The sequence below is a fragment of the Budorcas taxicolor genome, chromosome 6 (genome assembly GCF_023091745.1).
Source record: "Budorcas taxicolor isolate Tak-1 chromosome 6, Takin1.1, whole genome shotgun sequence".
NCBI lineage: Eukaryota > Metazoa > Chordata > Mammalia > Artiodactyla > Bovidae > Budorcas > Budorcas taxicolor.
In genome coordinates, this window is record NC_068915.1 from 37,941,191 (window position 1) to 37,954,933 (window position 13,743).

General features: G+C 35.4%; 1 protein-coding gene across 1 annotated transcript in view; it reads left to right on the forward strand.

Moving 5' to 3' along the window:
- Positions 1-13,743, forward strand: part of NCAPG (non-SMC condensin I complex subunit G) — a 44,744-nt gene that overhangs the window by 9,136 nt on the left and 21,865 nt on the right. The window contains exons 8-13 of the mRNA XM_052642238.1: positions 2,049-2,189; positions 2,738-2,861; positions 4,837-4,926; positions 5,246-5,425; positions 10,486-10,596; positions 12,761-12,880. Coding sequence (XP_052498198.1) covers positions 2,049-2,189; positions 2,738-2,861; positions 4,837-4,926; positions 5,246-5,425; positions 10,486-10,596; positions 12,761-12,880 — 766 coding nt within the window. The remainder of the gene's footprint in view (positions 1-2,048; positions 2,190-2,737; positions 2,862-4,836; positions 4,927-5,245; positions 5,426-10,485; positions 10,597-12,760; positions 12,881-13,743) is intronic.

Below are 13,743 nucleotides of genomic sequence, written 5' to 3' on the forward strand. Positions count from 1 at the left end.
AGACTTTCTTGAGTGGTCTCTTCATTATAATGATTACCTGTAAAAATGGTAGAGAATAGATGATTTCATGGTAATTAAAATTGCTGGGTCTATTTTAAGTTCTATTTATGCAGTTCAGGATTTGTAATTACTAATGAAATAACTACTCTGAATTTATTTTTGACAATACCCAAAGTCTTAATGCTATGCTGAAGCTGGGATGGAAAAGTAGGGAGGGATCCAAAGTTGAGTGAAGGTTTTTTAGCTTGTCAGAAATCAGCAACTCTACTGATTTATAGATTTTGATAATTATCAGTTTTGTAGCTTTTGCTTAGTTTCCTGCCAGATTCCAAAAGGTGGCTGATACGTTTGAAGTTCCTAATATTGCTGTAGATTGATGAGCTTTTATTTACTCTTGGCTGTCATTTTATGAGTCATTTCATTTATTCATCATATAGAATTCTGCAGTATCTATAACTTGATTTTTGTTGACAGTTTAAAATGACACATTTTTCATCTATATTGTTGTTGTTCAGTTGTTTCTGACTCTTTGTGGCCCAATGAACTGCAGCCCACCAGGCTTCCTGTCCTTCACCATTTTCTGGCACTTGCTCAAACTCAGGTCCATTGAGTCTGTGATGCCATCCAACTGTATTGTCCTCTGTCGTCCCCTTCTCCTGCCTTCAGTCTTTCCCAGCATCAGGGTCTTTTCTAATGAGTCATTTCATAAATTCCAACCTAATGGCACCTAGTTGTGTAAGTTTTAATCTATTTAAACTCTTTATTTTGCTTTTAAATAGCTTTTTTGTTCCACAGGAAAAAAAAGAACTTCTGGTAAGCTCTTGAATGTTATCTAGGTGTGGGTTGTAAATGACTAATTTAGGCAGTGATAGTAAAAAATTAAAGGGATTCCCTGGTGGCTCAGTGGTTAAGAATCTGCCTGCTAATGCAGAAGCCGCAGGAGATGTGGATTTAATCCCTGGGTCAGGAAGTCCTTGGAGGAGGAAATGGCAACCCACTCCAGTATTCTTGCTGGGATAATCCCGTGGACAGAGGAACCTGGCAGGCTACAGTCCATAGGGTCACAAAGAGTCAGAAACCACTGAGCAACTGAGCACACACACACACACGGTAAAAGTAAAAGTGTGGTTGACAGTGCTTGCTTGGTAGCAATTATCCTAGAATAAGAACAGTATAGTGATTAATAGGACCCTAAGCAAGGACTGTAGCCCACCAGGCTCCTCTGTCCATGGAATTCTCCAGTCAAGAATACTGGAGTGGATAGCTATTTCCCTCTCAAGGGGATATTCCTGACCCAGGGATCCAACCCAGGTCTCCAGCATTATAGGCAGATTCTTTACCATCTGAACCACCAGGAAAGCCCTCAAGCAAGGTAATACAAATTCACAAAGCTATCTGTTTTTTTCTGATTTTTTAAAAAGGTCATTGTTACTCTTTACGACCCCATAGACTATATAGTCCATGGAATTCTCCAGGCCAAAATTCTGGAGTGGGTAGCCTTTCCCTTCTCCAGGGGATCTTCCCAACCCAGGGATTGAACCCAGGTTTCCCGCATTGCAGGCAGATTCTTTACTGGCTGAGCCACAAGGAAAGCCCTCATGGGTAACGACGTAATTTTTATTTATACTATTACTCTTTTAAACAAAATAATGATTAAGGATGATGAGGGAAGACAGGCTCTTTCTGAATAATTGTATTTTTGGAGAATAGATTTAGAACTTTATAATTGAGAATACTAGTGACGTTGAAGTAATTAGTTATATTAAGAGATATAAATATGTACCTTTTGAAAATTTCCCATAGGAAATGTGTATTTTTAATGAAAATATATTTCCAAGTTCTTTTGAATCAAGCCATTAAGTTCACGAAAGTTCATGACAATAACACAGAATTTAGTTTCTAAATCTCATTAGTATCACATGGTATAAAATGTCCATATATAAATCTTGGGACTGATAAGGGCATAAAATGACCCTTTTCTCACTTAATGGGGAGCTGTTCAATGTTTTGTAACAAATTCTACATTTTATTAATTGTGCTTGTTTTAGTTATATTCAAAGCATTCCAGTTGTTAATGAAGAACAGAGAGGTGATTTTTCCTATATTGGCAATTTGATGACAAAAGAATTCATAGGTCAACAATTGATTCTAATTATCAAGTCTTTGGATACCAATGAAGAAGGAGGAAGGTACATTTAAAGTAAATGTTCTAACTTGCTCTCCTAATAGTCTTTGTTAAAATATAGTCATTACCATATGATTGAATGTATTTAACCTAGGTCTCTAAAGTATTATATAAAGTTTTTTTTTCCTCTTATATATATAATACATATATGGAGTATATAAGCGAAAATACGTACTGTCTCTGTTTCTCTTCTCTGTTACATGTATATGGAAATAAGAGTTTCTAATTCAGTTTAATCAGAATAAACAATAAAGTTGCAGGTTTTTGCTTAAAATTTTCTGTTGGTATTATTAGTCCTCTCTAATAAATATGGTATAAATTATTGGAATCACTTATGGTATTTTGTCATTTCATCATGTTGATTTATGAAAGATTATTAGGGTCATTTATAAATATTTTTTTTCAGAGTGTGAATTTTTGGCTTAAAGTCTGTACATATATTTTTGTACCTATAGAGATAAAAAAGAAGGCAAATTAAGTCTGCAGAATAGGTTAAAATATAATGTGTTTCTCTTTTTGTATTGAAATTAAAATAGTTCTTCTTGAATTTAGGAAACGATTGCTGAGTATCTTACAGGAGATTCTTACTCTGCCTACCGTCCCGATATCCCTAATTTCTTTTCTTGTTGAGAGACTGCTCCACATCATTATAGATGATAATAAGAGAATACAAATTGTAAGTAATTTTCTTCATTGTTGATAGAAATAAAAGATTTTGGTCAATAACACTGAATGTTAATTGTCTTTTCAGTGCTTTTGGCTTTGTCTTTAATTGCTTTTGTTTTAGTTTTGTCTCTTTGTGTAGCTTTTGAACTTCTTAAAACCCAGTCCCTCTCACACACACATTTTAAAAAATATTTCTTTTCTTCTCTTACTGTGCCAATCATTGTGTTGATTCAGTTTGAAATGGAGCAGTTTAGGGAAGGCGTGGCATAGGCAGTGGTTGCTAGGTTTGAGAGCCTGCTGAATTTATACATTTGTTGTTGTTCAGTGGCCAAGTTGTTTCCGACTCTTTGTGACCCCATGGACTGCATGCAGCACACCAGGCTTCCCTGTCCCTCACCACCTCCCAGAGTTTGCCCAACTCTGGGCATCCAACCATCTCATCCTCTGTCGCCCTCTTCTTCTGTCTTCAATCTTTACCAGCATCAGGGTCTTTTCCAGTAAGTCGATTCTTCCCGTCAAGTGGCCAAAGTATTGGAGCTTCAGCTTCAGCATCAGTCCTTCCAATAAATATTCTGGACTGATTTCCTTTAGGATGGACTGGTTTGATCTCCTTGCTTTCCAAGGGACTCTCAAGAGTCTTTTCCAGCACCGCAGTTTGAAAAGCATCAATTCTTCGGCTCGCTGCCGTCTTTATTGTCCAGCTCTTACATCCATACATAACTATTGGAAAAACCATAGCTTCAACTATGTGGACCTTTGTTGGCAAAGTGATGTCTTTGCTTTTTAACATACTGTCTAGGTTTGTCATGGCTTTCCTGCCAAGTAGTTGTCTTCTAATTTCATGGCTATAGTCACCATCCCCTGTGATTTTAGAGACCAAGAAAGGGAAATCTGTCACTGCTACCACCTTTTCCCTTTCTATTAGCCATGAAGTGATGGGACCAGATGCCATGATCTTATTTTTCTTAATGTTGAGTTTTAAGCCAGCTCTCACTCTCCTTCACCCTCATTAAGAGGCTCTTAAGTTCCTCTTCACTTTGGGTTCATTTCCCGTTGGACACTTTCTGAATTTGTGACTTTACCCAAATTATTTAATTTAGAATTTTTATTTGTTTGCAAAATAAGAATAACAATATTTATTTTTTATTGTACCATGAAATAATTTTCATAAAGTGCTTGGTAAATAAGTATCTTTATTTTTGGTAAAGTGCTTGGTAAATATCTTAAAAATAAATATCTTTATTTTTTTTAGATAAATAAAAGATTTTTTTAAAATTATATTACTATTTTCAAGTACTGTTATTTTTCTCTAGGGTATTCTAAAAGACAGACTTGTATCATTGATTTTCGTAAAATTGTAAATCACAAGTTACTTCAAAGGTTGTCTTTTCTAGCCCTTCCTTATACAGATAATATATGAATTCCTTCTACAACATTGACAATCAGTGGTTATACAGGACCTGTTTAATGTACCTTCATTAGGGATGCAACTTTTTCCTGAATCTGCCAACTCCAATGCCTAGTGTCTCTGAAAGGAAAGTGTTTAGTTTGCTGTCATTCTGCTTTGTGCACCGAAAGGAAGAATTAAAGAGTATTCTTATTTCTGTGTTCCACTCCGATTGTAGCTTGATAAGAGAGGGAATTGAGGATTAGAGGCGGAAAATTTTAGTTTTATGGTACCTAAGATTACAGGCTTTTTTCATTTTTTTCCTGTTTCTAAGCACTGTATGAAAGAGAATTTATCTTCAGTGTCTATATGCCTATTTACCTTCCCATAATATTAAGAGTTTTTAGTCAGATGTATTGTTTGGTCACTTTTTTCTAAAATTGTCTAGGAAATAGAATGTGTACCATTTTTGCTTATATGTTTTGCTCTGTTTTTCGAAAGATTGTGGATACTGTTTGGAGTTTTGTGTAACAGGTGAATGTCATTTTCTGTTGTATAACATATATTAAAACATTTATTCTGAATTATAACTTATCAGGTTACAGAAATTATCTCAGAGATTCGGGCACCCATTGTTACTGTTGGTGTTAATAATGATCCAGCTGATGCAAGAAAGAAAGAGCTTAAGGTAACTCTCTTCTAAATTAAAGAAATGCTTGACTAGAATGTAGGTGTGCAAGTCTTTTATTTCTTGTACATTTTCGAAATTTCTCTCACAAAGTTAAATTATAGATTAACTATTAAACTATAAGAGTGTCAAAATGTTATCAGATTATGTGAGTTGAAAGATTTTCCAGTCTGTTTCAGGAAGACTACAACTTTTTCTATATGTGCCCGACTAATTAAACTTGTAGATGGTTGAGATGTTAATAATACTGTTTAGTTTGCTACAGATTTTCTATTAATCGTTTTTGTTTGGTGTTTATACAATTTATATCTTTTCTTAGATGGCCGAAATAAAAGTTAAACTTATTGAGGCAAAAGACTCTTTGGAAAATTGCATTACCTTACAGGATTTTCATCGAGCATCAGAATTAAAAGAAGAAATAAAAGCATTAGAGGATGCCAAAATAAACCTATTGAAAGAGACAGAGCAACATGAAATGAAGGAAGTCCAGATAGAGAAGGTATAGGTAACTTTTTTACAGTAAATTTCAGCTGCTATTAATCATCATAATTAAACCTTGTTTGCCTAATTCAGTTGCCAGAATATATTCCCTTTGGAGGGATTTTTAACAGTACCATAAAATAATATGAAAATTATATTTTTCTGCCAGTTCCTTTCTGTTTTGGACTTCAGAAAGCTTTAATGAACTTTAAATATTATAGCTAGGACTTTATTTGATTTGCTCCCTTGTCATGCTAATCCCTAGGATCTAAAGTGACTTCACTTTCACTTTTCACTTTCATGCATTGGGGAAGGAAATGGTAACCCACTCCAGTGTTCTTGCCTGGGGAATCCCAGGGATGGGGGAGCCTGGTGGGCTGCTGTCTGTGGGGTTGCGCAGAGTCGGACACGACTGAAATGACTTAGCAGCAGCAGTAGGATCCAGAGTCTTTCTTGCTTGCCAAGGAAAATTACCTTCCAGTGGTTTCCTTCTCTTTGTTTTTTGTTTTATTTTGTCTTAAATGATTTAGAAAAGGAAAATGCGTTTTCCTTATTTGAAAGTGGAAGACTCATGATGTTTCCACTGCTAGGAGAAGAATGTCTGTAGTTACACATGTAACTATAGAATGTCTACTGTTACACATATGTTTTAAAGTTTAATTACTCTTTGGTTTTAGAAAAAGCTAAGTCACTTTGTTATCTTAAATGAGATACTATATAAACTAGGTAACTAATAAAAACCTGCTGTATAGCGTGGGCAACTCTTCTCAGTACTCTGTAATGGTCTCTGAGTATTCTCATGAAGAGAAAGCTGGATAGAGAAGAGTTTACTGTACAGGGGGTTTTGTGAGTTATGTGATTGAGTTCTGTAGCCATAGACTTCCCTGCTCTAACACCCCACCTTCCCAATGGATATGCCTGAATTGTATTTTCATAGTTAGTAGCTATTTCTTTTGTTTGACAAATTCAGTGGGCTTTTAAATTTGAGGAGAAAATTTAAAGCAAAAATTGAAAATGGAAACTGAAAAAATGATATAAACTACAGATCTGAATTAGAGAAATTTTAACTAAGGTGATCTGTCATGATTAATATTATCTGTTTAACTTTACTTGATTTGACCGTTTATGTGTTCATTTGTCCTACCTAAGGGTTATGAATCTGTTACAGTATAATCATAGAATAGTGTAATAAATGCTATAGCCAGGTAAGGGTAGGAGAGGCATCTAAACCACATAATGTGGTGTTGACTTCGCTAGAAGAATAATGTTAAACTTGAGATTTGAAAAATAATTTTTAAGCTAGTAGTTACAGGATTCTTTTGTGTGTGTGTCAGAGGGGGGGAGATATTCATGAGTGTGAATTCATTTGATTCTCACTATGACCTAGTGGAATTAGTACAATTATCCTAATTTTATAGAAGGCAAGTAACTTGCCTAAAGTTATATAGATAGTAAATGGTGGAGGCAGGATTCAGACCCAGGCATGTGGCTTTTGTTGTGCTTTTACTGAACTCTGTGTCATCTTTCTGCAATGAGTTGTTAGAGAAATGTTATAGGCAGATGGAGTGACATGTGTGAAGGCCTAGAAGTTAAAGAGTGCCTGTTATGTTAAAAAAAACTTAAGGTCCATGTGACTATAGAATTGACGGGAAGAGGTAAAAGATAAACCTAGGGGAAAAATTTTAAGGGCCAATTCATGTAAGGCCTTGTATAAGCAATCTTTTAAAAATTGTGCCTTACCCAAAGATCATGTTGTTGTTCTGTTGCTAAATTGTATCCAACTCTTTGTAACCCCATGGATTGCAGCATGCCAGGCTTCCCTGTCCTTCACTATGTCCTAGAGTTTCCTCAAACTCAGTCCATTGAGTTGGTGATGCCATCCAACCATCTCATCCTCTCTCATCCCCTTCTCTTCCTGCCTCCAATCTTTCCCAGCATGAGTCTTTTCCAGTGAGTTGGCTTTGCACATCAGGTGGCCAAATATTGGATCTTCAGCTTCAGCATCAGTCCTTCCAAAGAAGTCCTTCCATATTCAGGGTTGATTTCCTTTATGATTGACTGGTTCGATCTCCTTGCAGTCCAAAGGACTGTCAAGAGTCTTCTCCAGCACCACAGTTTGAAAGCATCAATTCTTCAGTGCTCTGCCTTCTTTATGGTCCAACTCTCACATCCATATATAACTATTGGAAAAACCATAGCTTTGACTAGGTGGACCTTATTGATTTGGCAAAGTGACGTCTGCTTTTTAATACACTGTGTAGGTTGTTCATAGCTTTTCTTCCAAGGAGCAAGTGTCTTTTAATTTCATGACTGCAGTCACTATTTGCAGTGATTTTGGAGTCCAAGAAAATAGAAGTCTGTCACTGTTTCCATTCCTCCCCCATCTATTTGCCATGAAGCAATGAGATGGGATGCCATGATCTTTGTTTTTTGAGTATTGAGTTTTAAGCCAGCTTTTTCATTCTCTTTCACCTTCATCAAAAGGCTTTTGAGTTCCTCTTCGCTTTCTGCCATTAGGGTGGTATCATGTGTATATCTGAGGTTGTTGATATTTCTTCTGGCAGTCTTGATTCCAGCTTGTGCTTCATCTGGCCCAGTATTTCATAATATGTACTCTGCGTAGAAGTTAAATAAGCAGGGTGACAATATACAGCCTAGATGTACTCCTTCCCCAATTTTGAATCAGTTCATTGTTCCATGTCTGGTTGTAACTGTTGCTTCATGACCTTCATACAGGTTTCTCAGGAGGTAGGTAAGGTGGTCTGGTATTCCCATCTCTCTAAGAATTTTCCAGACTTTGTTATACTCCACACAGTCAAAGGTTTTAGCGTAGTCAGATAAGCAGAAGTAGGTGTTTTTCTGGAATTCTCTTGCTTTTTCTGTGATCCAGTGGATAATGGCCATTTGATCTCTGATTCTTCTGCCTTTTCTAGATCCAGCTTGTACATCCGGAAGTTCTTGGTTCATGTACTGTTGAAGGTTATCTTGAAGGATTTTGAGCATTACCTTGCTACCTTATGAAATGAGCACAGTTGTGCGGTAGTTTGAGCATTCTTTGGCAATGCCCTTCTTTGGGATTGGAATGAAAACTGACCTTTTCCAGTTCTGTGGCCACTGCTGAGTTTTCCTGATTTGCTAACATTGGTGCAGCACTTTAACAGTGTCATCTTTTAGGATTTTAAGTAGGTCAGCTGAAATTCCATCACCTCCACTAGCTTTCCTCGTAGTAATGCTTCCTAAGGCCCACGTGACTTCACACTCCAGGATGTTTGGCTCTAGGTGAGTGACCACACCATTGCGGTTATCCCAGTCATTAAGACCTTTTTTATATAGTTCTGTTTATTCTTGCCACCTCTTCTTAATCTCTTCTGCTTCTGTTATGTCCTTGCCAATTCTGTACTTTATTGTACCCATCTTTGCATGAAATGTTCCCTTGAATCTCCAGTTTTCTTGAAGAGACCTCTAGTGTTTTCTGTCCTTTTGTTCTGTTTCTTTGCATTGTTCACTGAACAAGGCTCTTTTATTTCTCCTTGCTATTCTTTGGAACTCTGCATTCAGTTGGTTATGTCTTTCCCTTTCTTTGCCTTTCGCTTGTCTTCTTTTCTCAGCTATTTGTAAGGCCGCCTCAGACAACCGGTTTGCCTTGTTGCTTTTCTTCTTCTTGGGGATGGTTTTCATCACTGCCTTCTGTATAGTGGTACAAACCTCCACCTATAGTTCTTTAGACACTCTGTATCAGATCTAACCCCTTGAATCTACTTGTCACTTCCACTGTGTAATCATAAGGAGTTTGATTTGGGTCATACCTGAATGGCCTAGTGGTTTCCCCTACTTTCTTTAAGTGAAGTCTGAATTTTGTAGTAAGGAGTTTATGATCTGAGCCACAGTCAGCTCCCCTGGTCTTGTTTTTGCTGACTGTGTAGAGCTTCTCCATCTTCAGCTGCAAAGAATACAGTCAATCTGATTTTGGTATCAACCATCTGATGATGTCTATATGTAGAGTTGTCTCTTGTGTTTTTGAAAGAGGGTGTTTGCTATGATAGTGCGTTCTCTTGGAAAAACTCTTCGCCTTTTCCCTGCTTCATTTTCTAGTCAAAGGCCAAACTTGCCTGTCACTCCAGGTATGTCTTGACTTCCTACTTTTGCATTCCCATCCCCTATGAAGAAAAGGACATCTGTTTTTGGTGTTTGTTCTAGAACGTCTTGTAGGTCTTCATAGAACCATTCGACTTCAGCTTCTTCAACGTTAGTGGTTAGGGCATAGCCTTGGATTACTTGGAAACAAACCAAGATCATTCTGTCATTTTTGAGATTGCACCCAAGTACTGCATTTCAGATTCTTTTGTTGACTATGAGGGCTTCTCCATTTCTTCTAAGGGAGTCTTGTCCACAGTAGTAGATACAATGGTCATCTGAATTAAATTCACCCATTCCTGTCCATTTTAGCTCAGTGATTCTTAAAATGTCGATGTTTACTCTTGGCATCTGTTTGACCATGTTGACCTTTTAAAGATCATGGTGTAGAACTAAAAATGAGATTTATGTCTTCTGAGGATCACTGTTACTCAGGAAATTAATCTCATGCAGACATACTAGTTTGAAGACTTAGAGTAATGTAGGATTGAGATGATTGTGATCTGAACATGATGATGGGGGATATGGAAAGAAGTTCTGGATTTGAAACATGTTTTGGAATTAGTAACAGGGAGAACAGTGAGTCAGAAGTGTATCCTAGGTCTTTTGGTTTGGATGCCTGGGTAGATGGCAGCAGTATTTATGGATGTTGGACAGGAGGAAGGATTTGGGTAATAATTAGTTCCCTTTTGGCCATTTTGAGTTTAAAAAGCCTGTTGGACGTATAAGAGGAAATGTCTTATGGCAGTTTTCTATATGAATATGAAACTTTAGAAAATAGTTGAACTAGCTCATAAATGGTAAATTATGTGAATGGTTAAAGTTGTTCAGGGAATGTGTATAGAGACAACATGTCTTAGACAAAAAAACTCTATGAAAGTAAATATTTGATAGGTGGGCAGACTATATTCTTACTAACGCAGAATATCTTGTGTTTTGTTTTAGAATGATGCTGAAACCCTACAGAAGTGTCTTATTTTATGCTATGAACTATTGAAGCAGATGTCCACTTCAACAGGTATAGGTGCAACCATGGATGGCATCATTGAATCTTTGGTATGTTGAAGGAAATTATGTAGTAGCTGCTTTATATTGTGAGAATTAAGATGATGCATGTAAAAGACCTGGTATGTAAGTTATAATTATTCTTTTAGAAAGTTTAAAAAAATTATGTTATACTGGCAAGAGATGCAGAATATCTTCATTTTTTGAATAGTAAGAGGAATACTGAGATACAATTGTAATATTTAAAGTACCAGAATCTTACTGTGTAGAAAGACTGAGAAAGTTACATTGTAAGCCTTGTGAAAGGAATTTGTTTATTACTGCATATTTAAGAGACTTTTTACTAAAGTAACCCTTCATAGGTAATCTCCATTTTACTCAGAGGGATATAAATTCTGCAAGCCTTAGAACAACATTGTCTGATAGAAATATAATGCAAACCACCTGTTAACTTTAACTTTTCTAGTAGCTGCATTTAAAAATTAAAAAGAAACATGTGAAATTAATACTAATTTATTTAACTCAGTATACCCCAAATATTATAATTTCATCAGTTAGTCAACATAAAAATTATATTCTTTTCTTCATACTAAGTCTTAAAGCACATCTCAATCATGTGGTTAATGGTGATGGTATTAGACATGCAGCCTTAGAGTATTTTTTTAATATTGCTGCTTATCCAAAGCAAATTTTAAATGTATCCAAGCTCTTCCAGGATTTTCCCCAAGGTTTTTTCACTTGGGATTAGTGAGAAACAGCCAACAATTGTGATCTAAAATCTAGTTCCTTGGATTGTCATGAGTTTGTCAATATAGTAAAGAAATCCGATTATTATTTACAACAGTCCAGAGCTGATTAAAACTAGATCTATTAAATCTCTAGAATTTAGTTTTAATTTTAAGGAAGAAGATGTCTCTAGTGAAAAGTGGTATTTTAAAATTCTGCTGTGTGCTTTATGTCTGGTTCTGTTGCAGGAGAGTGATAAATTATGATATAATTAACTACACAATTAAAACAGTAATTACAAAGACATATATATATGTGGGAAAACACATACAATAGTGAGGAAATAAAGAATACAAAATTGAATGGTCATAATGATTTTAAATATATAAAAGTAATCTGTCTAAAGATTCCAGACCTTTAGAATAAGGTATTTAGATATAGGAGTAATAATATTTTAATGGAATTACTGTGCTTTAAAAATGAAAGTGAATAAATATTAATAATTTTATAATAAATATAAATAATATTGTTTATTATAGTGTATTATGTACTATACACTCAGTATTGAGGATAGAGTATACATGATTTACAAAACACATGTAGACTGCCCTTGGTAGATCTTTTGGTCAAGTGAGAGGGGACATGAATCAAATAAACAAGTGAAAGCTTATGCCATTGATAATTGCTATGAAGAAAAGCTTTATGGTCATATGTTAACTTAAGATAATGAGTTTCATCTGTTCATGGAGGGTGATATTGAGGTGACATTTGAGTGGGCATATTAAATATGTGAAAAAGGAAGGGAAGAATGGTATAGATTTACTCTTGTGAATACTGTAGCCAGCAGCAACATGTGGATATTAAAAACCTATGACTATTAAAAACTATTGTAAATATATATTTATAAATTTAAAAATACATTGGGTTTCAAAGACTTAGTACAAACAACATGTTATATCACTTTTTTATAAAATTTTTTTGAAACCACAGCTAAAAATATTATCTCGATTTTTAAATATTGATTACATGTATTGATAATATTTTATTTTGGAATAAAATGTAATGTGGCTATTAGAAAATTTAAAATGACATATGTAACTTGCATTATGTCTCTAGTGGATAGCACCAATTGGGAGACATTGAAATCAGATCAATTGAATAAACAAGAGCAAGGCATAGTGTGGTATGATATGGTACTGGGAAAGACTACACAATATGGAGATGTATCTTTTCTTTGAGCACTGGGAAGCCACTGAGTCAGTTTGGGGAGGTGGAGGGAATATAAGGACTGTATTTTGCTCTGACTGTATTCTTATGTTTTAACAATTTACTTTTTTGAGTTAATAGACTATATATGGAAATGCAGATCTATGAGGAAAAAATAGATCTATGAGGTCTTACAGAAATTTTCATTTTGACCACCTTTCTAATATACTGTTTTAAATTTCTTCCTCTAGTCAAAATTATTTTAATTTCTAATTCATTTTAGATTCTTCCTGGAATAATAAATGTTCATCCTGTAGTAAGAAATTTGGCTGTATTGTGTTTGGGATGCTGTGGACTGCAGAATCAGGATTTTGCAAGTAAACACTTCGTATTACTACTGCAGGTAAGATTTATCGTGATTAAAATCATGATTATACTTCCTGAAATAAATACTTAATATGTCTGAATGTTAGTATTATAAGTTTAATCTATTCCATGGCTTATTGATGTTGATGATGATGGATGACTTTTCGGAACTCAGTTTTTAATCTTTTGATTTTTCTATTAAAATTTTTTTGTAGAAGATGAAATTCAATTATTTAAGGTTATTTTAAAATTAATTGTATAGCAAATTATATTGAGTGCATATAATATGCCCTGCATTATTCTAACTTAGGAAAAAATAAAATAGGTAATGAAAAACACAAGATAAACGTTGCAGAGGAAATACACAGTGGAAAATAGACAGTAAATAGTATGTCAGATGGAGAAAAAGCAGAGGAAGGAAATCAAGACTGGGAATAGGGAGTGGGAGCAGTTTGATCGAGAAAGACCTCACTAATAAGTCGAAATTTGGGCCATTACCAGAGAGGAATGAGAATGAACCATGTAGATCTGGGTTAAGAAGTTTCCAAAGAGAGGGAAGAGCAGCGGGGGGGCCCTGCAGTAGGATTTTGCTTTACATGTTCAAGGAGCAGGACCTCCTATGGCTAGGGCAGACTGAACAAAGGGAAGAATAGGAGAAAAAAGAGTTTGTAGGTAGCTGACATCCGTGTCTTTAGGGATGTCAAGGCTATAAAGATGTAGCTTCACAGTGAATAGATGGGAAGGAACTGGAAGATTTTGAGTAGAGGATTTTTATGCTCTGACTGGGTATAGTGTTAGTTTGACCATGGATTGGCAAATCTTTTCTATAAAGGTCTAGAGAGTAAATATTGTAGACTTCGCAGGGCTTATGGTCTGTCTGAACTCTTGCCCTGCTGTAGT